The sequence below is a fragment of the Xenopus tropicalis genome, chromosome 1 (genome assembly GCF_000004195.4).
Source record: "Xenopus tropicalis strain Nigerian chromosome 1, UCB_Xtro_10.0, whole genome shotgun sequence".
NCBI lineage: Eukaryota > Metazoa > Chordata > Amphibia > Anura > Pipidae > Xenopus > Xenopus tropicalis.
In genome coordinates this window covers 129924956-129949777 of record NC_030677.2, presented here as the reverse complement: position 1 = coordinate 129949777, position 24822 = coordinate 129924956, and the positions used below count along the sequence as shown (strand labels likewise).

General features: G+C 38.1%; 1 protein-coding gene across 1 annotated transcript in view; it reads left to right on the top strand.

Annotated features, from left to right (window-relative positions):
- The window catches only part of trpm3 (transient receptor potential cation channel, subfamily M, member 3), a 167794-nt gene extending 164374 nt beyond the window's left edge, over positions 1–3420 (top strand). Inside the window, exon 26 of the mRNA XM_012971723.2 lies at positions 649–3420. Within this exon, the coding sequence (XP_012827177.1) occupies positions 649–2098 (1450 nt within the window). The 3' untranslated portion in view covers positions 2099–3420. The remainder of the gene's footprint in view (positions 1–648) is intronic.
- The last annotated feature ends 21402 nt before the right edge of the window (positions 3421–24822 follow it).

Sequence of the window (24822 nt, the reverse complement as noted above, 5' to 3'; positions counted from 1 at the left end):
CACCTTTTTCACTTGGGAGGACATTTCATAAAGGGGGACCAGCTGAAACATTTGTCAAAGTCTCACATTATTACATGTTGCATATTTAGAACAATTGCAGGATTGAGAATGCTTCTTTGTAAAATACAGTTTATTTTGCCTCCTACCCATGTTCCAGTCTATCCTCCTTAAGCCCACTTCCCTTATCCCAGTTACTGCTTAATATGCTCTTTTTCCCTATGTGCCAATCACTCCTATCCCCATGTATACTTCTGGAATTCTGAGTATAGTGCAGGAACAATCTCTCTCCATACAAGGTGAGCAACTGAGTGCAGTAGCAGTCATCAGCAACAAACATTGACTCACTGAACTAAGCTGGGGTGAGAGTAAACTCCTGTCTACAGTGCTGGTGAATGGTTATGTACATAAGATGAGCTCTGCTTTGGTGTAATTGAATGTTGTAGGTAGATCAATGTCCTGACTGTATGTGTGGGACAGAGATGAGTTGCTGCCTTATTTTTAGCAAAGGGGGTTCCAACATTTTAACAAACAGCTTCTCTTCCAAAATTGTGCCTGAGGCTCCTGCCTCCTCTTTGAACTTGAAATGCATAATCCAAGAGTGCTGCATGTAAACATTAAGATTGTAACCAGAATCTTATTACATTGTAGAGTGGAAAACATGTCAATGCGACTGGAGGAAGTAAATGAGCGGGAACATTTTATGAAGGCATCACTTCAGACAGTAGATATCCGGCTTGCTCAATTGGAAGAAATGCTAGGAAGAATGGCTACAGCAATGGAACGACTCACTGGAGTTGAAAGAGGTGAAACAAACAAAGCACGGTCTAGAACCTCTTCAGACTGCACAGATGCAGCATATATTGTAAGACAGAGCAGTTTTAATAGCCAAGAAGGAAATACATATAAACTCCATGACATAATAGATCCTGTAGGAGAGGAGCCATTGTCTCCTACCTCCCCCAATCTTACACCCCGCATGAGAAGTCAGTCTTTTTATTCTTCAAATTTGAGAGACAAAGGTGGTATTGAACGTTTTGAAGGTTTTTTTAAAGAAAGAACCTTAAATCTGCACAGAGCTATAAGCTCTCACTCAATCTCTAAAGATGCAAAACCCCCTTCTTCCCCTTTAAACTCTTTGTCAGTTGTGCCAGATTCCAGGAGGCCTTCATCTTGCATAGACATATATGTTTCAGCTATGGATGAGGCACAGTTTTGTCTAGACCCTGGTGAAAGCTCAATGAATGTAGCTTGCACCGGAGACCCAATGGGGGATATTGGTTCGATAGGACAAGGCTGCAGCTCTTCAACACACTGTGGTAGAAGTTGCAGCAGAAACCCTAGCTATGAGGAAAGCATCCCTATGGATCCATTTACATTTCCTCAAGAAATTACAGGTATTCCAATCAGCCAAAACCCTTGGGATACAGAGTCTTCTCTGTGTCATACATTAGAGCGCTCCAAAAGTAGTCGTTTTCTGGCAACTGCACCTTTTATCTTAGAAGAAACACCCATTGTGAAGTCCCAAACTTTTATGTTCTCTCCTTGTCGAAGCTACTACAACAATCTTGGAGTACCAGTAAAGACTGCAGAGTACACAAGTATCACAGACTGTATAGATACTAGATGTGTCAGCAATACACCACAGGCCACTGCAGAAAGGTCTACATCTCCTGGATGTGTGCGAGAAAAAGTGGAAGACGTAAGCAGCTGTCACCCAGAGAGAGAGGCTGAGCTTAGCCATCCAAGCTCAGACAATGAAGACAATGATGAAGAAGTGAGAAACAAGTGTACACTGACCTCTTTATCAGCCCATGAAAGTAGCTCCTCAAGAACACTTTATAATAATATACCATTCCCAAAAATAGAGCGGGCAAACAGTTACTCTGCAGAGGAACCCAGTATGACATACTCTCACACGAAGAAAAGCTACTCAATAAGTGACAAACTAGATAGGCAGCGTACCACGGCAAGCCTTAGAAATCCATTCCAAAGGAGTAAGTCTTCTAGGCCTGAAAGTCGAGGGGATAATCTGTCCATGAGGAGACTCTCACGAACAGCAGCCTTCCGTAGCTTTGAAAGTAAGCATAGCTACAGTTAAAAAGAACTTTTGATAAAGTAGGAAAGAGGTTAAAGCATTATCTAAATACCCCATTTTCTTTCTATACAACAAATAAATTCAAAATGCAGAGTACTGGGCCAAAGCAACTGCTGACACTGGTCATCTACTTTGCAGTATCTGTGTGTTTCTGAAAAAGCAGATACTGAATCAGCGGTATTAATATGCATTTTACTATTACAGACATATCAAGTATAACATAAGAGCTTTTCTTTGCCATGTACCAAACGGATACCACTCTTCATTCCTTCATTGGATTCATTTGCAAACAAGACAAGCCCTGCTTTTTATCATCTCAATTCTATGACAGTAATCAACGTTTTAATGTATTCCACAAACAGTAGGTCTCAGGTCTTGAATCCTGCTATGCCAACAAAACTACTATTCATCATGGTTGATGGACAAACTAGACAAAGTGACTATGCCATGAACACTGTCTCTTCTGTATTATCTTCCAGTGCCACAAAATAGTTATTTTATTCAGCATAAATATAATTGAAACCTGAAGGGAAGACATGCCTTTTGTATTGCAATACAAGAAAGAATATCTATAGAAACATATCCAAATGAACTTTCTTGTTTTTAATGGGAAATCTAGCACAGTGAAGTAAGCTCAGGATGAATGTAATTTAATGGTTTATTGTTATATATTTATTTTTCTACCACGTGTTGTCAATGCAGTTGCCTCAGTAAACGCATGCTTTGAGAGCAGTGTCAATAACATGCTGATATGCTTTGTGAGAGTGTTGTTTCAGTGTTCTCAGTACTAGAATTCCTACTCTGTAATCACTGCCAGATCATTCTTACTCGTCTGACAACACATTGAGCCTATTACAAAAACATGAGTAATTTGTGATTACTTTCATTTCAAAATCTAAACAAAGAAGGGATATTATTTAAGCACTGATGTTGGCATTGCCCTATGTAAATATATACAGCGAATGCCCTAGCTAATATTGAGTTAATATACAATATAACGGGAGCAGAAATGTTTTTTCAGGAGGCATAAACAGTGTAAAAAATTATCCAGCAGAGAAGTAAAACATATTTACACAACTTTGGTATAAAAACATTATATTTAGACTAAGACATGCAAAAAGAATGACTGACAATCTTATATTCAGTTTGTTTTCATTTAAAATATAATAGAATTGTTTGTTATTTATCAGTAAAAGAGAAAAGCAGTTTTTTAGTATACACCTGTACTATAATTATTATGGTAACAAGAAAAAGAAATATGCTATTTACAACCATAGCACCAAAGCCAACCAGACAGCCAATAAAGTCAAATGCATTATTCAGGATCAGAAGGCATCATTTGATTAATAAATTCTTGTTCAAGATAGTTTAGGGTTAGCAACCACTTCACGCTGATAGGTACATTTGGGATCAAATGTGGGTACCTTAAAGTGCCATACGCAAAGCAATGTACTCAGATTGCCTTGCACAGTGCATTGAGGTGCAAGGGTAACCCATATACCTTAACCGACCATTTACATATATTGTATAGTATAGGGTTATCTTTTTGCTTTGCACCTCTGCATGGAAATATTTTGTGCCACAAAATATTACAATTACCTGAGGGGTGTAGATATATGCATCCATATCCCACCAACGAGACACATAATTGTCTACTCATGTATGAAGAGCTCAGCCTGTGTAAAATCCCTTTTTGTAGGTGGGGTGTTTACCAGTGAATAGACCCAACTCACCACAAGTTATGTCATTCATGTAGTAGCTCTTTGGCAATGAATTGTCTAACACCAAATTTTGCCCCAGTTTTCAGCAAGTGAAATTGGTAAAAAAAATGCTATGTTGTGGGAAAAATACATGGCAGCTGAAGGTGCAGTAGAAGAAAGGTTGTATTTGGGTACCAAGCCCCAAACCTATAGCCAGAGGGAGCGAATTCAACCAGTTCACAAGAAAATGAGCAGACACTCGAAAAAATCCAATGGACAGACTCATAACTTAAAAATATCTTTCTATTGAAACTTACATGTATGGAAAAAGCCTTATGCGTTTTGTGCTGATGAGCACTTAGTCACAGGCTGTATGCATATTAAAGAAAAACAAAATATAAAGGCACAATAACCAATCGTAACAATAGGGAGGGGAAAAAATATGTATCCAGCCTATGACTTATCAGCATGAAATGTGTAGCGCTTTTGAAGGACATATACATTTTAATAAAAAGATATTTTTTTTCTTAGATTAGTACTGTCTAACTGGTTCTGCATATTGGGACAATTATTCACTATACTAAGGGGCCCATCTACTAACGTTCATATTTTTCATGGATTATACTAAATCACACGAAAACTCAAAAAATGTGTTATTTATTAAGTGAATGAAAAAAAAGATCTTTTAATAAATTACATGACATTTGTGGTTTTAATGGAAATGAGGTTTTTTTGTGGTTTTAAAAACCACTAAAACCATGAAATGAATCAGAATGTTGATAAATGGGCCTCCCCATTTGCAGGTGTTTTTTTGTTTTTTTTGCAGGTGACAGCAAAGTGTGATGTATGGAATTTCTTAATTTCTTGGGAGGGTTGACTTCATGCAGAGGTATAAGGGACACAGGCAAAGTTTATTTGGGTTCAGTCATCACAATAAACAAAAAGATTATTCTTATTTCTTTATATCTCGGTAAAAGCTAACAGCAATTCCAATAAGCCTTTTTGCTTACTTCCCAGATGAGAACTACATTCAAGCTATTATTGTGTGACACAAATCTCTTGTTGGAATGTAATATCAAGAACAAAAGTTGGGCAGATTTTGCCTTGGCTTACCATATGTGTCCAACCTTTAACCCTGTTATTGTATGAGCCCTTAGAGACTTCTAAGATGATAATGGAAGCCCCACTTTTTATTATAACTGAGACTCACACTAGACTTACTTTGCCCCCCAGTGTTAAGGTTAACATCATATTATTTATATTAATCACAAGAAAATATGTAAGTAATGTTAAAGAGCACACTTACACAGAAAATATGCCCCCTTTTTGACATGAGCCCAGTCAGTTGGTCATATTAATTAAATTAAGGTACATAACACTATCTGCCACAGATTGAAAGACACCATGATACCCTAACAATTCATTTCCCAAGATTCCTAATGCTTAAAGTGCAATGCAGCCATGTCCCTCAATTTGTTCTATTAAAAAATAATGAATTATAAGTCTCCCTTCATAGTGGATGGAGCACAGGTTCCCTGGAAAGCAGAGGGACTTTAAGTCCCCAAATCAGTTTACAATTAAACAAGATAAGAGTGGGGTTGCATTACAGCGAGACTCTAGTGGGGTGTGTAACTGGCAAACACACAGAAAGGCTTTTATGGTTTCCTTTCAATCTACGGAAGCAGGTATGTCTGTAAAAAAATAAGCAAGGAAAAGCAAAAGAAAATATATATCTGCACCTCTTCCAATGTGCCTTCACGATATACAGGGAAAAAACTAGAAAAGGGTGCAGGCCATGTACTTGCAGTGCTCCACCTCTGCTATAAACACCATAAAAAAAGAAAAAAGCTGCACTCCTTCTTTTAAGGGTTCTTCCCAAGACAAGTCTTCTCAAAGGCTGTCTGCTTCACAGTAGCCACACATGTTTTTATATTTATGGTGTATAAAAATAAAACACATCTATATTTACTTTTAGAAGTTCATATAGTGTTTATGTACCTTTTCTACATAAACCCAACAGAATAGTCTCATGTCAAAATGGGGGGGGTATACTTTCAACATACACACACAAAAATAGATTGGGTTAGTTGCAACTGTAACTGCTTCAACCTTTTTAGTTAAAATACTAATCCTGCTACCCATGTGACTTATCTGGTCAGACTGGGCCACCAGGACACCGGCAAAAAAAAATGGTGGGCCCCGGCGGCCCAGGCCCAATGCCTGTTGCTGCTTCCCCGGCCCCCCAACACTTTCACTTATGCATGCTCAGGGAAGGACCGTCGAGGGGGGGTGTGCCGGGGGACGGAGCGTGGTGGGGGATGCGGGCGGTGTGGGGACACCTTGGGGGGTGCGGGACCCCTAGGGCAGCCCCGGTTGACCCTGCACCCCTAGTCCGACCCTGGACCTCTCTGTATTAGAAAGGGAAACATTGGGACTGCCACATAATAAATATTGTGAACAGAATATAAAAAAAAAAGCTATGAAAGAGAAAATCAAAACACTCCATCATTTAAAAACATTCTATGTAACCTGACAAATGTAGGAAAGATACACATTGTGTAAGCTTGATTATAAAGGTACAAAGAATTCAAGAAATATAACAAAGACATTGAAAGCAATAAGAGCACTTACAGTAGTGTACACATCTCACTAACAATGGAAATTGTTCCACAACTGTATGTTTTATTTAAAATAAGAAAATCAGTTCTAGACCAAAACAAGCTAAAAGCACATCATTCACTATTCCCAGCCTATAAAAGTGCCTACGCACATTTATAGAATAACTACATAAAAAAAAAGAAGAAAAAAATTAGTGTATATTTTTTGGAAAAAAAAGTACTGTTAAATAAAATGTTGCCAAAGTATTTTCCAGCAGCTGCTTTTCTACATTTTTTAATGAACCCCTTAATGTGCTGTAAAAGGTCATGTTACTTTGTCTTCCTTAAAAAATGGACTTATGTCAGAACAGCTTGGAGGCCATTGCATTCTAACTATAACCTTTCTTTAGAATATTTTCTTCTAGAAAACATCTAAAATAATGTTGATAGAATGCTGTACATGTGCAGGCATTTATTTACTGCCATTGATCAATACTAAGTAGCTGGATGTGACAAGTGAATAATTTTTTGCTTCAGTTAGGAGCAAGCAGGTACCGCATTGAGTATTGCATTGGGCCGTGGGATTTGGGCAGGAAGTCAGGATGTCACTAATAATGTTTAGACACATGTACTTGCTAAAACAATAGTTGAATGTGGCAATCAGCCCTGCGAAACCCTGCATTGCCAAAACCACTTAACTGCTACAAGCACACAGCCACCCTTTACCACCAAATGAGACCTTAGAGGGGGGCAGTTAGTTGTATAATATTGATAAAAGGAACCATTACTGAAAAATAGAAACAGATTCAGGTTCATTAACACTATATTTAGCTTCAGATGTAAGAAGTATATTTTTGGTGACGCTTAAGGCTGCAAATTGAGAGCAAAAAGTTGCAAATTAACTTTTCCAACACACATTTTAAGATGAATTGCTGCTCTTGTCCTTGAGCCTTGCCTTAGTGCTCTAAAGCAAGAGTATCTTATTTAATGTACTTCACAAGTTGCTCTTTCATATATATAACAATGGGCATTGTGTGTATTATAGTTTATGGCTCACTATGCAATGCTTTTCCTGTGAACTAGGAGGACTGTCAAGCTAAGTTGTTTTGAAAGTTCTCATGTGATTCTTTCTCCTGTCTGATATATACAATCCAATACCCACAGAGAACTATGAAGCCACTGCCAGTGTATGTGACAGTAACTTCTGTCACATTACCCAAAACATTGTTGTAAATTTTTACCATGCATTCAGGCATTTGGCTCAGCTAGAGCACCACGTCACAGCAATTTAAAAGATAATTTTCACACCTTTTTTTATTTAAATGCTTGGGCACTGGGGCATAGACTTGATGTGGGGGACAAAATTGCTAAAAAAAAAAGCTTTACTTGAAAGGCATTGCCTGAAAACAAGCCAGTCACTGTTTCTGAGCAATAATTAGTTGTCCAAAAAGTTTATCCACACTTTCATTCAATTACCATTCAAATGAATAAGGGGCAATTTTGAATGTTTTTTGTTCTACCACCCTTGTGGTAGAACATGGAATCACCCTATGGTACAATATAAGCTGCCAACTGGGCCCCTATACCAAGTTAGTAGCTTATTGACCCATGCATGGAGGTAAGCTGATGGTCTACCCAACTCATTTATGGGCTAGGATCAGGACAAAATCTATTGGGCAGGTTTAAGAATTCCATCGGATAAGAATAGCATCAGCCTATTGGTGCTGCCATCAATAAGCCCATGTTATGATTCCAGGGGTTAATTTGGGCCACACATGGATCAATTTGTGTATGACCAGCTACAGCTATAAAAACTAAAACTATCATATACTACACAACTTACCTTTTTTCTACTATGTAAGCATTTGCCCAATTGGCTGCTGCTGCCATGGCTATTATTTATATCAGTGATCCCCAACCAGTGGCTCATGAGTAACATGTTGCTCACCAACCCCTTGGCTGTTGCTCTCAGTGCCCCCAAACCAGGTAGTTATTTTTGAATTCCTGACTTGGTGGCAAGTTTTGGTTGAATAAAAACAAGATTTACTACCAAATAAAGCCTCATGTAGGTTGATAGTGTGCATAGAGGCTACCTAATAGCCAATCGTAGCCCTTATTTGGCATCTCCATGAACTTTTATGATGCTTGTGTTGCTCTCCAAGTCTTTTTACATTTGACTGTGGCTCACAAGTAAGAAAGGTTGGGGACCCCTGATTTATATGAACTCTAGCAGTGCTTTTAAAGCAACAGATAATTGTTACCAATGCAGGTGCCAGCACAGTACATGTATACAAAGCCCATTCATTTTTTTTTTTTTTTTGTTGCTCATTAAATTGTGCATTTTACATGGAGGTTTGTATAATTGGACATGAGCACAATTATGCCAACAACAGCACTGGACTGTTCGCCTAGTGCCTGTGTTACTTAGTATAATGCGTGCCTTTATTTGTGGGAAATGACAGACAAGGAATCATACAAGGTTTCCTTCGTGTCAGACTAAGGGAACAAGGAGCCCTTAGGATGGGGGACACATTAGCTGCATTCTCTTGTTTCCATTAAACCTCTATATTTGCCAATTTATTTCTGTTTCTTGCTTTTAAATTTGTTTCTAAATTTTTTTTATTCTCCTTTTGTCTTTTCCCAACTTTGTATGAATTTTTTCTTCTTACTCTCACTTCATGTCATTTTTGGAACATTTTTTGAATGGAAAGTATAAAAGCACGTGGAGCACTTGTTTCCTTCTCCTTGTGACCTAGGGAAAGAGAGTAGAGCAATGAAGTAGGCAAGTAGAGAGAATTTGGTTAATGGAGGTTAAGCAGGGTAAACAATACAGTAATGGTTATGCGTAAAGCATCATTGCTGCTTTCAGTAAGTTCATCTCTGTTCACATTTAGGGACAGATTTACAATAGCCTGCTATTTATTTTACAAGTAATTACCAAAAGTTTAAAAAATTAAATAAAAAAGCCATTGATAACTTCCTGTAGGTTTGATTCCTAATATATGAATATATCAATGGGGATTCAGCCATTCATTGTATTCTTTAATGAAAACCCCATTATCTACAGATCAGATTCCACATTTTCCTATCCACACACCCATCGAACACCACAGAAACACATTCCTCAGTACAGATTGGTCAGGTGCTGGAAAAAAAAGTATTTGTAAAGTTTAAGTTTCCATCATTAACTAGGGGGAAGGAGAAGATTCCATGGAGGAAAATTAAGTCACAGAATTTGCACCTGGACCAATAACCCTAAGCAATCAGCAAGTTACTAGTCACTGTATGAAAGCATCTGCTATGGGTCATAGGCCCTGATGCAAATGTTCTACCTTTTATCATATTACCCTAAAATTATTGAGAATTTTTAGACCATAATAATACATTGCTTGCATTTGCTAACTCTCCAGTTCTGATTCTTACCATGTCACTGACCCCTTTTTACCTTTATGAGATACTTTTTAAGCTTCTAAGGTTTTGTACTGACTTTGTTTTTCAGCATGTAGACAATATTGTGTGCACTACAAGATATAGAGAAATCGCTTCTATGGGAAGTATCTGTTTAATGGGCAGGAATATTTTATTAAAGAGAAAAAGCACCACTTCCATCAAATGTAGATATTTTTAAATGTATTCTATAGATTTTGGAGCCTTTGCTAAGTCTTCATGTAACAGAATATGGCAATATGTAGGAGGCATATTAGGTCTATTATTGGTAGAGATTAATTTTCCTTGGTTTGTGGGGGGGTTTCTCATTTGCCTACATTGAAATATACAGCAACAACCAACGGGCAACATCTCAATAAGGAAATCTTTAAAAAAAAATAACAACCATAATAAAGTTCTTTTACCCATAGACTATGGGATCTGTTTTCTTTTGAACAACAGACTCTGAAAGACTGGAGTTCCATAAATACAGAATATACTGACATTCTGACAATAGTTTGGTTACGTGTGCTGGAGAAGTAGAAGCCTGTCTATGATGTATTTCAAGAATGCTTGTCTCATTTGTAAAAGAACTAAGTTATTAAGTGCCAGAGAAAGCAAACACATAGCCTTATGGGAAATACTTTAAAAAAAAAATCACCTGCATTTCTATAGCAACTCTTTTTTGTATCTCATTTTATAAATGTTCTCTATCACTGTATAAGTGCAAGGGCACCACACATATTTTCAGGTACAATGTGACCTTACATATTTAATGTGTATTATTTCATGAGCTGTAGCGGATAAGCACCAAAGAATTGCCTCTCATGAAACATTCTTTACTCGTATCAAACAGTACTAAATCTATTACTATTGGATGCTTACTGGAGCAGCAGAATACAATGGCAAATGGTGTAAGTTAACGTATGCTCAGAAGGGACCCCCTTTGGAAACGTATATCAGATCTGCACATGTACTATAGGCTTAGATATGCAGTCTACCTAATAGAAGTAGATCTGTATGTGCTTATTAACACTTCACTCAAAAAAAGTATTTTTCTAATTCTCATTACTATTATAACCATCTTAATACCTTATATCTAGACAAAAAAGACACACATATACATATGGCTTGATCCGTTTATGCCTTTTACAATGAATATAATAAATGCCCCCGATCATTTAAAAATGAAAAGAGCATTTGTACCATATATAAAATATTATATAACCATTTCTTGGAACAGTAATATTTTAATATCAAATTCATAATTTAGAAAAGAAACCAATCAATGCAGTCTAAATTAGAAAGGATGAAGAATGGACTCATTAATAAATTGTGGACAAACAATTTGTTTGTGTGTTGCAAGAATACTATATATCTCTATCTATGGCTTGAAATACTGTGCCAGGCCTTTAACTTGTACTGACTACCTATAATATTTTACTATCTTAATTCTTCTTCCTAAAAAAAAGGCAGTTAAGGCCTAGATCATGGCCACGATTGTTATTATTTGCTTGTTGGCAATTAGAAATAGAATAGCAGGCCCAAGTGCAACAATATAATATTCTTCAGGCAGAAGGCTTTTTTACTTTCATTTCCCAGCAAACTGGCAGTGGTATATAGTTACCTCAACAAAGTCACACTAGTCCAATGGTTTTCCATCTGTGAAAGATCAGCCAAAGTTAACTGAGTTTCTGAGAAAGATTACTGATTCTACCTAAACCTTGGCGTTAGATAATGACCCTCTTAGCTCAATGTTAAGACAAGGTGATCCTATGGTACCTCTAGACAGCAAGAAATAGAATTTATTTTGTAAAGTAAAAGCTTTTCTCCTTCATCTGTAAAAATAGTCCCATGTCCTATATTTTATTGTGATTAAGCAGCAACCATACGGGAGTCAACCAAGGGTGATCCTGTCTGCAGACAAATCTTTAGTTGTACTCAGTGAGGCAGTGATCCTATGTTGATCCAGATATTGAAGCAATGTTTCAGTGTGTATGATATTTTGCAGTGCCCTTCAACACAAGGAGAACATTTGCTGCTATTACTGTCTGGGACAGTGTGTTTGCAATACAATTTAATATATATACAGAAAATATTCAAATATAATGATGACTAATAGCTTTCAAAGAAAAGGGAAATCAATAGGATGTTTAAAATACATTCCTTCACAGTAATTTCTATTGTTTTTGTGTTAATACCTATATGTATATATACACTAGAGCTTTCTAATGTGTGCCCCTTCAGCTGTTGTTCCTCTACTGCCCTCAGCATCTTTTTCCTATTGGGCATGTAGTCCAACAAGTGGTCGGGGCACACTTTGGGTATACCTGATATACAGTTATTCCACACAGCAGACTGTGCCATGGGTACCATATTGCTGTTTTGTGTAATAAAAGACAGAAAAATATGGGCAAGTTTTTAAACTGCTTCATGGAATCGCTGTGTAAATATATTTTCTTCAGTGGAATTACTTGCAAATTGTTTACTGGATTCACAATGCACTTTTAGTTTGTGTGTTTAGAAATAAAAAGAAATAAAAAACAATACCTGATGTGACCATTTCTGAAGTTATGTAACAAATAATTTGCAATAAAAGGGACATGGTTAAAATGCCTCTGTGTGTGTGTAGTGAAGCATGGTTTACAATAAACAATAAATAAAGTTACTACTGTGTACATAATAATTAGGGAACATGTGGTAAAACCAAGACAAAGATTAATGAAGTTTAAATAGATAGTAACAGCTGCACTGGCTCCCCAGGCTGTGCCGTAAGCTTTATATTTTGTTTGAAACCACAGATAAGACCCTTGTTGTTGCAGGGATGATTTTTGTTTTTTTAAACATGCTTGTGAAGAACACGTCACTTTCCCCTGCGACCACTAACACCTACTATGTCATCTATCTGTCAGTATGCATGCAGGGAAGATTTCTGTTATGTTTGCATTTTTGGGCTGAAATGTGCTCTCTGTGCACAATGGTATCCATTCGCTAATGAGCTACTAATTATCGCCAGAATTATGGACAAAATAATGGAATTATGGAAATATGAACAAAATAATCGCCAATTTGTATCGCCACCTGGAGAGTGGCGTTATGTAAAACAAAGCAGGAAACTTTATAGAGGGAGCAATATAATGATACTTATAAATGTATTATTATTGAATGAATTAAGAATAATTAATCTTAAAATAATTGATTCCTGGGATTACTTTATTGGCCATAAGTATATTTAATAATATAACTAATAAATAACTAATAAATACAATTTTATATAAACTATTCATTAATGTGGGCATTGACAGTGGCGAAAAACAATCCGCAAGATTTATAGCAGATTACGCAGTTAACCTAAATGAGCGCCAAAAAACTGTTATATTGCCAGAAATAATGCTAACTGCTACACTTGCGTAAATACCTTTGCTTATCTCAAAACAAATCTGTCTCATGGCACTTTAGTAAACATGGGAGCAGCATTCATTTTGTTTCAAGAATATTTGCAGCGATAATAGGCGATAGTTTATAAACAATTTTTACGAACTTTAGTAACCAGATGCCAATGAGAGGTGTATGCCATTGGTGGCATTGGCACTTGGCACCAGCAGCAGTGGAAAATACCACACATGGCATTGGTATTATATAAATGACTATGCACGGAGCACAAATACCAGGCTGAAGCACCTCTTCAACTATGTAAACAATCCCAGCCTTTCTTCTTAGCTGATTACATTATCAGATTAGCTACTTTTTTCTGTATTGTACTTTAATGGACCAGTGCTTTGTAAAAGGTAAGAAACACTCTCTCATGTTAATTGATACCCTTTAATACAGCTATGGTATCTATTATACGTAATACCTGGGACCTGGGATTTCCAGAATTTGGATCTCCATACCATAAGGGATTCTGTTTTATATTATAGTTTTTATTACTATATTACACTGTTCACATTGCAAGTTATTTATTCTTGAAAGAATGAATGTATTTTCTTTAGCTGTAATATTGGTGAGTAGGCAGCCATCTCAGTGCATTGTGCCTCAGTCTGAGCTTTCAGAAGAAGCCAACACTACACATTATAACTGCTTTCAGATAAGCTATTGTTTTTCCTACTCCCATGTAACATGAGCCGGACTTGGATTTCTTACTACTGAATGCTATTCTGATATGTACTGGGAGCTACTATCTTGCTACCATCCAATTGTTCTGCTGATTGGCTCAAAAAATATATAAAAAAAAATGTATGCTCAAATCAGTTTGCCCTTAAAAAAACAGATTTCAATGCAGGATTCTTTTGGAGGAGTGTTATTAACTGATGCATTTTGGGGAAAAAAAACATGTTTTCCCATGACAGAATCCCTTTAAGTCTGCTAAAAATCATTTACACATTAAATAAACCCAGGAGGATTGTTTTACCATTAATACTGATTCATGCAGCTTAGTTACCATCAAGTGCCTGTTTATAATTACAGAGAAAAAAGAAATAATTTAAAAAATTATTAGCTTAAAGTGGAACTTTCTGGATAACAGGTCTCTGGATAATGCATCCCACACCTGTACAGGAAAATTACTTGCTGCTGCTACTTGTACCCCTAGGCCCTTCACCATCAAGCATTTGCCTAATACAGTCTCACACAGTCACACACAGGTGTTTTGCACAAGCCCTTATGATATAAGTGCATATTTTTACATCCCAGGTCCCATTTAGCAACACAAATTCTCATATAACACAATTATCTTGTGTTAATGTTGCATACCTCCCAACATTTGAAAAATGAAAAGAGGGACAAAAAGATTTGACACGCGCAGTGCGGCAAAAATTTTTGACCATGCCCACTTTTGTCACCACACCCCATTTTTTAAAAAAATACTCCTTTTATATAGATGAAATGACGGGATCAGATGCAAATGTGCTATACCCTCATACTGTAATACCTAAGGAAAACAATATAGCAACTCCTACATAAAAAATACAAATATAGAGAGAAGGCAGTCAGTTATAAGTGAGTTATAACTATGTACAGTTTTGCCCCTATACACAGTAGCCCCCCCATACACAGTAGCCCCTCCATACACAGTAGCCCCCCATACACAGGTGCCCCCCCTACACAGTAGCCCCCCATACACAGTAGCCCCCCCACACAGTGTCCCCCATACACAGTAGCCCCCAAACACAGTAGCCCCCACACACAGTAGCCCCCCCACACACAGTAGCCCCCCATACACAGTAGCCCTCCTATACACAGTAGCCCCCCATACACAGTAGCCCCCCCATACACAGTAGCCCCCCCATACACAGTAGCCCCCCCACACAGTAGCCCCCCCACACACAGTAGCCCCCATACACAGTAGCCCCCACACACACAGTGCCCCCCATGCACAGTACCCCCCCAATACACAGAGCCTCCATACACAGTACCCCCCTAATACACAGAGCCTCCATACACAGTACCCCCCCAATACACAGAGCTTCCATACACAGTACCCCCCCAATACAAAGAGCTTCCATACATGCTGCTGCTGCTCCTTCTTCTTCAGCGGCTCCTCTCTATATGCGGCTCCTTGTTCGGCGGAGCCAGGACAGGTTGCACCCGTGCGTGCGTGTGACGTCAATACGCACGGGCGCAACCTTATAAAAGGGCCTGGCTCCGCCGAACATGGAGCCGCATATAGAGAGGAGCCACTGAAGAAGAGGAACGCCTGACTACAGCCAGCGCATCCCGGGACAGCGGCATGCACTACCAAAACCAGGACTGTCCCGCGGGAAAGCGGGACAGTTGGGCGGTATGATGTTGTGCTGATGTATTAAAATGCACCTCAGGACAGCCGACTATCCAGGTCACAGAACTGACTTTTTTTTGTGTCACTTATATGTCTTTGGGATTGTATTCCTACCTCCACTGATTTAGGAATATTTGATAGACAGACCTCATAGTCTTTGAGAAACAAAAAGTCTGGAAGTGCAAACCAGTACATTTGTGATGTACATTTAAGCTTTTGCAATTAAACAGAACAAAAAAAAAGGTTTTGTTTATGTTACTCTTTCACAGATTCAGTTCTATTTTAACAAAAGTTGCTAAGAAACTGGGAACTCACCAAAGAATGACACAGAAAATGTGTTTAGAAAAGGAGGTTAAAAAGTAGAGTTTGGACCATTTTATATTCTATTTGCACCTACTGAATTGCCAAATATTATAGAATATATATTTTTGTATATTTCTGTGTGTAAATATATATATATAATTATATTATTATTATATAATATATATATGTGTGTGTGTGTGTGTGTGTGTGTGTGTGTATATATATATATATATATATAAATATACACAAGGAAGAGTGGAGCACACCCTATAAAAGTTCAAATGCCCTGGGTGCTGGCTAAAATGAGGCAATATATGAACAGAGAGCCGCACACACAAGGACTTAACGATAAAGTGAAAAAATTTTATTCAAAAAAATCCAACGTTTCGAGTACTAACTGTACTCTTCCTGGTTTGTCCTTGAGGAAGAGTACAGTTAGTACTCGAAACGTTGGATTTTTTTTAATCAAATTTTTTCACTTTATCGTTAAGTCCTTGTGTGTGCGGCTCTCTGTTCATATATATATATACACAAACAACAACAATCCTCCACACATTATAAAAAAAAATGTGCATTAAGCTACTAAAGGGATTGTTTGTCCATATATTGCAATATATTCAAGCTGGCCAACTATGTCTAAGTTATCCCCAGTTTGGCCAGTCCTACACTCACTTTTGTCTGATTCATTAAAATTTCTAAAATGTTATGCTTTGGTAGCCCAGTACTGAGTTTGATGTAACAGTGCTTCAGTGCTTCCAGCAGTCAATACAACTCCCGCAGGGTGCTCTCCCGATCCGCTGGTCTCCCTCCTCTGACTGTAAGTTTCACTTATGCTCGATCAGGGGAGGGTGTTGGACAGGTGGTGGGGGCCCCTGGGGGGGCAGTATTAAGGCCACTGCGGGGCCCATTGGGGGGTGCAGCGGCCCCTGAAGCAGTAGCCAAAAGTTGAGATGTCAACCCAGGGAATGGAGGTAATTAGGAGGGATTTTTTATAAAACTAAGTGACAAAACGGGAAATGACATCACCGCTCCTCCCATCGCAGGAAGCTCTGCTGATGTTACTGAATTGTTGCACATGCACACACATTGAATTAATTGGCAAAACCTGGAAACAGTAAAGAATGACAAAAATCTCCGGAGAATAGGTGGTCCAAATCAGGTAACCTCTGACAAATTATAAGAGTTGACAGCTATGCAAAAGCCCACTATGTCACTGTATTTAATGTCAGGACAGAAGCCCAATGAAATTTTACTTCTTAACATTGCATGGCTTCAGGAACAATAGAATACATGCACAGGACATCTCCTGAATTTCCTTTTAAAACTAGAAATCCAACTTCCTTCCCCAAAGTAAATAACTTAGAAGGCCCCACAAACTTCCATTCACATTCCATGATACTTAAAGACTACTCTTGAAGCAGTGAATGAGTAAGATTGCACAAGCCCATTAAAGACATAGTGAATACAAGGATGTCACATAGAAAGCCTAGATATAGAGCCTAGAGAAACCCTATGTAAAAGAAACCCTTTTCAGTTCAGAGCTTTTTGTTTGGACTGAATCAGCTGTGGCTACAGAAAGGGATGCAAAACTTTAGGGCAGGGGTGGCCAATATGCCAATCGCGGTCCACTTATCGATCCCTGGGGATTTCTGGTGGACTGCAATGAAGCCGGGGATGTAGAAGTGCTGCGTGAATGTGTACGTACGCTGCGGCGAGTACATACGCAGTCACGCCACAATTCCACATTCCACATCGGTCCGGTCAATCGCGGACGAAAAAAGTCTGGCCATCCCTGCTTTAGGGGCTATGGCACATCTTTAGGCTATGTAACATTTAGTTCTAGTCTAAGATATTTTGCCAGAAACAATGTAATCACATCATTAAAACAATTTATAGGCAGTCAAGAGCCAAAATTATAAACCAGAAAATTGCCAAATTCAATTCATCTCTAAAATAGTCCTAGAATGGGCTCCCTGCATAACCAATAAACTTCAAGATAATGTTAGAATAAACATAAGGATTACATACACAGCTATATGCTCTAAGCTCACACTACAATATGAATGTCAACCCAAACAGCAACTATAGCAAGGCCAAAGCCCTTAGACATCACTAAAATAATCATGCTAGCATAGAATGTGCATGCTGGTTTTCACAACGTGCAGGCTTTCACATTCTTCATACTCTTTACATCTTTACAATATATTGTGTATTTTTGTGCAAATAACCAACCCTATGTTACATATTTACAGTATATAAATGATAGTTAAACATTACTGAACAATGTAATCATCACAAGTGCAAACAGAGGGAGCTATTTCTATACGGTACAGAGCTATACACAATCATCCTGCAGCAGACTTTCCAATGCTTTTGTTCCATATTCAGTCTTATATGGTTGTTCTGTAAATATACATAAATGAGGCATACCACTTGACCCTAATTCACATTGCAAGAGGTTTTGAAAGTGGAATAGTTATCTGCTTATGTCCTGACAACTTCAGCTTATTCACACGGCACAGGGTTTTGTAGCACTCGCTTAAATGTGTTTTCACTCGTCCTCCTACCAAATTCACCTCAGGTGACACCAATAAAAATCTTACCCATATGGTGCATAAATGTGTTACAGATTCTCTGTGTATTTCTAAGTGAAACAATGGACTGCTTGCAGCGGCTCTTTTACTAATTCTAAGGGGATTAATGCAGACTTGTATAAGGATTGAGACAGGTGTGTGAGTGAGTGTGTGTGTGCTTAGTGTTTCCTTGTATAGTGCTCACAAATATATCAGCACATGGATTAAGAGGATTGTAGGAAACTAAAGCAGAATCAATAAGTAACAATTACAGGCAGCAGAAGTGCCAGGGGAGGATCTCAGGATAAAATCTTCTGCAGGATTAGAATCATTTCATACCAATGATTCATTTAATCAGCGGCTGTAGGCTTCATACACATAATTCTTGTGTTTTATATTGCCTCATTAAGACATTAACTATCCTGATACTATGAACTACTGTACATTTAGCTGCAGGTCCTATTCTGTATAAACACTAAGCATTTACAAAGTGCTCTCCACTTTTCTCAGTTGCCTAAATTGTGCAAAGTGGATCACAGAGATCCATAGGGCTGTATTCATGAGCGGTAAGCAGGAAGGGGTGGCTTTTGCACCCCTTAGTGCCCTAGAATTTGTGTCCAGGGTCATAGTAAATTACCCCACGGTCAAATTCTTTTAATACTAGACTAAATCCAATACAAGGTGCAGACCCCTTTACCTTCTAATTTGTGCCTGTATGTTACCCAACCACTTAGATTGTAAGCTCTATGGGGCAGTGACCACCTTCCTACTGTGTCTCATACCACATGGCACTTATATATATGCGCATTTATATATATTTATTGTATTTATTTATTATAACACTTGTCCTCCCTGTGTGTAATTTTGTAAGTGCTGCGTACCCTTGTGGCGCTTTATAAATAGTTATACAGGTATGGGATCCCTTATCCGGAAATCCGTCATCCAGAAAGCTCCGAATTACGGAATGCCTGTCTCCCATAGACTCTATTTTAATCAAGTAATTCAGAATTTTAAAACTGATTTCCTTTTTCTCTGTAATAATAAAACAGTACCTTGTAATTGATCCCAACTAAGATATAAATAATCCTTATTGGATGCAAAACAATCCCATAGGGTTTAATGAATATTTTATTGATTCTTTAGTAAACTTAAGGTATGGGGATCCAAATTACAGAAAGACCCCTTATCCGGAATACCCTTGGTCCCGAGCATTCTGGATAACAGGTCCTATATCTGTACATACATACATACATACCCCAGCGCCCATGGGTGCAAGACAGCCCTATCCTTACCACTTGCCATAGTTAACAGCTGCAGTATTAACAATTCTATAAAACTGGCATTAATAGACCAAGTTGGCAGTTTACTGACCTGTGTATGGGCCTGCCCAAGCTATATCTGAAGATATCTACTGTGCAGGTTTGGAAATACTGTAGGATGGTATTCAGGGCTGATTGGACCAAATGGCCCCGCACCGGTACAGCATGGAGAAATGTAGGAGGAGTACAGTTGCCAGTCAAGCATACTTATTTACGGGCAATTACACTGCCAGTAAAAAATAATTGGGACACAAGTACTGATAAGAGCCTTGACAGTCAGAACTAATTGTTTCAGTGTCCAGGAGCTGCCAGCAGGGTCACTTCAGAAGCAGCTAATTCTTTCCCACAGGAAGCCTTTCCTTGGGCACTCAGCCATGCCAGCCAAGCCAACTCTTTCTATAGGTCAGGTACGTTTTACTAACTTACTCACTGACCTAGGAGATTCTTCAGTGTATCTTGCTCTCTCCCTCTCTGTTGCTGCTGTGCAACCATGCACGGTGGGCTTGGTGTGTTTTTTTTATTGGGTCAGCGGCAGGTCATGATTTCAATTTACCCCCTCAGCCCAAACCCACACAGATCTGCAACTGCACAAAGAGGGATCAGAGAGCAGCCGAGCTTAGCAGGCACAAGTTAAAAGAAAAGCAGTAAGAATCTGTAAGTTGTATGTGTAATTGGCATGGGGTAATTGTTGAAGCAAGGGGAAAATGCACAAAAATATTTTAAATACATGCCTGCTTGATTTTTAATAATATAACTTCATCATTAAAGTAGAAAGAAATATACAACAATCCATTGAATTGCCCTTATTTTAAATAAAATGTTTCATGGTTACCTAATTCAAAACATACTGGGAATTGATATGGACATCATATTTCTAAGTGGGATGAACTACAACTCTCAGTTCAGTTTACTGTAGATATATATACAACAGTGAATTATCTTTAAATCTAGCTGGCATACCAGCTAATGTAAGCTACCCATGATCAGTGATTTGTAGCTCTCCTCATTAGGTATGATGTGCTAGTAGGTATATGTATGTACTGTATGTATGTATATCTTTATTTATAAATCGCTACTTATGTACACAGTGATGTACAGGAGAATAGATTAATACAACAGGGCTTATTAAAATAATAATAGATAAATACAAAGTATAACAATAAATACAAGGTACAGTTGCAATAAGTTAAGAATCAGAGGATGGAGGTTCATGCCCCATAGAGCTTACAATCTAAATGGGAGGGTAAATAACAGATACAAAAAGTGCTGTAGGGTACAGTGGGTGTCTTTGCAATATAAGTGCTAGCTCCCAGATCAGGTGCTGTGTGAGTGCTCCAATAGGTAGTTTTTAAGTTTATAGTAGATATAAAAGTCTCTGGTAGTGTAAATGATTTGTAAAAACCATGTATAGGTTATACTACTGGTTTTTGTTGTCATTTGGCTGTAACTCCATCATCATATTATATTAATATCTAAATTAATTATAAGCTAGTACCTTTATTAAAGGTTATATAGCGGTGTGCCATTTCCAGAATGGAAGAAAGGGAATAGACCTTTGTTGACAATGGAAAAAGAGAATAAGTGATTTATAGATACATGGGAGAAGCTGGGTGATGTGTACAAACTACAGGTAGATAAGTAGAAATGAAAATGCGTGGTGCAATTAGAGTCATACAATGAATGCCCCTGTGGCATTTCAGCCAGCAACACCCAGCCTAGGGGCCCCATCAAAATGGTCCTAATAGGGCCCTGCAGTTGATAAGACCTTTCCTGACTCTATTGGATTTATGATGCAATGGTCATCCAATGGCTGTTTGTAGGCCCTGCTGTATGATCCAACCTCACAAAACTAGGGGAAATATATCATAAAACTGTGCCAGTACAGTATGCATAGCATAGCATCCTAAATAGGATTGTTGTTTTGTTTTAACACTGTAGAAATTGAAATAGATTCTCATGGAGCACCAGTGTGCTAATAATTTGAGTTATCCTTGAGTTCAAGTCCTTTTCTTAAATAAAACTGTTCAAAAGGACAACATTAGCAATGTGCCAAATAATCAAGGTTTGCCTGTGAATTAATGTGTGTAAAATGGATCCGATCTATATAGCATTTTCATAACCTTTAATCAGAGTTATGTATTGTATTGAGCTCACTTAAATCTATAAAACAGTATGGAGAGCATTACTAATCTATGCTGCAACACCAGTGTACAGTTCTTCAGCCACAAAGTTGAGGTGCATTACTCCCACAGCAGAGGAAGATGCTTCTATAAAAAGAAAAAAGTAAAAGAAAGAAAAAGTAAAATGTTTTATTTTTAGTGCTGTGTAAGGCTCTGGCTTAAGGCCAAGTCTGAATCTAAATCCATGAGTTCTTTATAAGAACAAAGAGCATCTTATTAGCAGGACAGCATGCCAGATGAATGCCAAGCTGGGAGGCAGACAATTCCAGTGGTCTAAGGAGTGATGCATAAGTAAAAATTAGATAATTTATGGTTCAGTCCCTTTTATTTTACCCCATAATTAGTAGCAAGAAATGTTTTAACTTCCCTCCTATGATTTTGATAATGTTTGTAGTGTGAGGGTTCAACCACATTGTGGCCTACATGCAAAGAACAGAAATGTAAGTAAGACCATAAAAAGGTAATAGCTTTAAAGTTAACTAGCATACCAGCTAGCCTTCTCAGAAAAGTGGGAATGTGAAAGCCAAGAATAACATGGAAATATGGTAGCTGTTATATTTTTAGATATGAGTTATCATTGTCCCTTCAAGAAACATGATTTAGTTTTGCTTTACAAATAAATTACAAATAAGTAGCCCATGTTGGAACCAATGGGAAGCAGGGGAAAGTAAAAAAAAGGAAAGCAATTCATAAAAGAGTATATAGTTAAGAGATAGCTCCTATTCTGTCTACTACAGATGCACTTTTATAGTGGATAGTGGTAGGCGGTATCAAAGTCGACGGATCTTACTTATCATGCATTTTTAATTCTTCATGGTGAAACTGAACAATTTTTCTAACTTTTAACATGAAATAAGCTCAAGCTCAGCTTGGTTTAACAGACGTTTTAATAGAGTTAAGATGAGGTAAAGGGTGGTGCTCTTTATTACATTATCAACTTTGCATAATACAAAATTAAAAGAATTTATTTTAGCCTTAACACTTCTGCAGCAAGAACCATTAGGTCCAAGGTAGGGGAAATCTGTGAGTCAGAGCTAAATATAAATGCCTGCTTAATGTGATACTGTCATTTACCAATGGATAGTGTCTAATATATCCCATAGACCTGCAGCCCTAGTTAATGTTAAAAAAAATGCCCTCCATTTACAATATAGTTGCAGAAGAAATTAATTTTAAAAAGTTGAGTTATGGCTGCATTTTGTCTGTCCTATCTCATGCAAGTTGCAGTTCAACTAAGCCCAGGGCTTTAAATGAATTAGTGTTCATAGTAAGCAAGAATTAACCAAGGTGCAGCACTCACCCTCCTTATTCTGTAAATGCCGTCATCAATCCCATTGTGCATATGAACTTGGATTGCCACTCACAGAATACTAGGAAAACTTTCTTAAGTAATGAACAAATATTGGGAACTATTACACAAACATCTCAGAAAAAAGTTTGCTGATGTCCCTGAATAAAAAAAAACCCTTGTTATGACGTTCTTATTATGATAATGCCCTCTGCATATTGATAGTGAGTGAGAGGATCTTTTGTTTCGTCTATATGAATTTTGTGGTCACGGCCTCATTACACCCCTGCCAAAAAAGTTTCAAATTTAGTGGTAAGAACAACTTTCCCTTTGTTGCTGTAGTCTGTACAGGAGCAGTGGCCAGCTCCATGTTGTAGCTCCCATTCTTTCCAGCAGTCAGGTGATCCCAGTGGAGCCAATAAAAGGGCAAACATTTGGGGGTTTTAACCTTGAAAGCAAGTAAGTTGCAGGAAAAAATTAAGGGTTCATTTACACCCACAAAGGTAGTGGAGAACTTTTGCTGTTCCCCAAGTGCGTTGTGTGTAAACCTACTTTAATTAAAGGTACTTGCGTCAAAATGCCATCTTCGCACTTCTATATAGTTGTGCTCAGTGCTGCTTAGTTCTTCCTGCCTTCTGTTCCAAATCAGGCTCTGCTGTGCCTATTGAGGCATGAAAGGAGCATGAAAGGAGCTTAGAGCTACCACCAACTCCTGTACAGGCAGTAGCCTCAGTGTTCCCTTTGTGCCCTGTGTCAGTTGTGCCTGAAGAATCGGAGATTCTAAAGATGTCACTAGCATGCTAAAAAACGTACTGTATATACTCGAGTGTAAGCCTAGTTTTTCAGCACCCAAAATGTGCTGAAAAAGTCACCCTCGGCTTATTCTCGAGTCGGGTGCCAGGTACTTATTTCCCCTTACGTGTCCTCCAGGACCGGGTCTGCTGCCAGTTTGCTAATGCGCAATGAGTATGGGGTAGTACTCATATTGTTTTTGTTGACCCTCTTTTCCACTTACAGAGCCAGTTTACTGTTTTTCTTTAAAATAAATATTTAAAAACTTATACCCCACTGATGCCTCATTTAATGTCATTTTATTGGTATTTATTTTGATTATTGAAACTTAGAAGTAGCTGCTGCTTTTCACAACCTAGGCTTTTACTCGAGTCAATAGGTTTTTCCAGTTTACTTAGGTAAAATTAGGTACCTCGGCTTATATTCGGATCGGCTTATACTCGAGTATATACGGTAAATGGTGCCAGATGGACTTCCAGCGCAACTGCACCAGGCAAAGCACAACTGTATCAGGCCCAATGCCTGCTTGTGGCTGCAATGACACTAGCATTTTGGGAGAAATGCTGCATTGTGGGAACAAACATGGCTATTTTCCTCGAAATTGCACTTTGCTCACTGCCTTTGTGGATGTAAATAAGCCATTGAATTCATGTGAAAAATGTATAATGAAGCAGTAGAATTCCTAATGAATCAGAAAAAAGTGAGTGTAGGACTGGCCAGATCAGGGATGACTTATACATACAGTGGTAGGCCAGCTTGAATATATTCAGTAT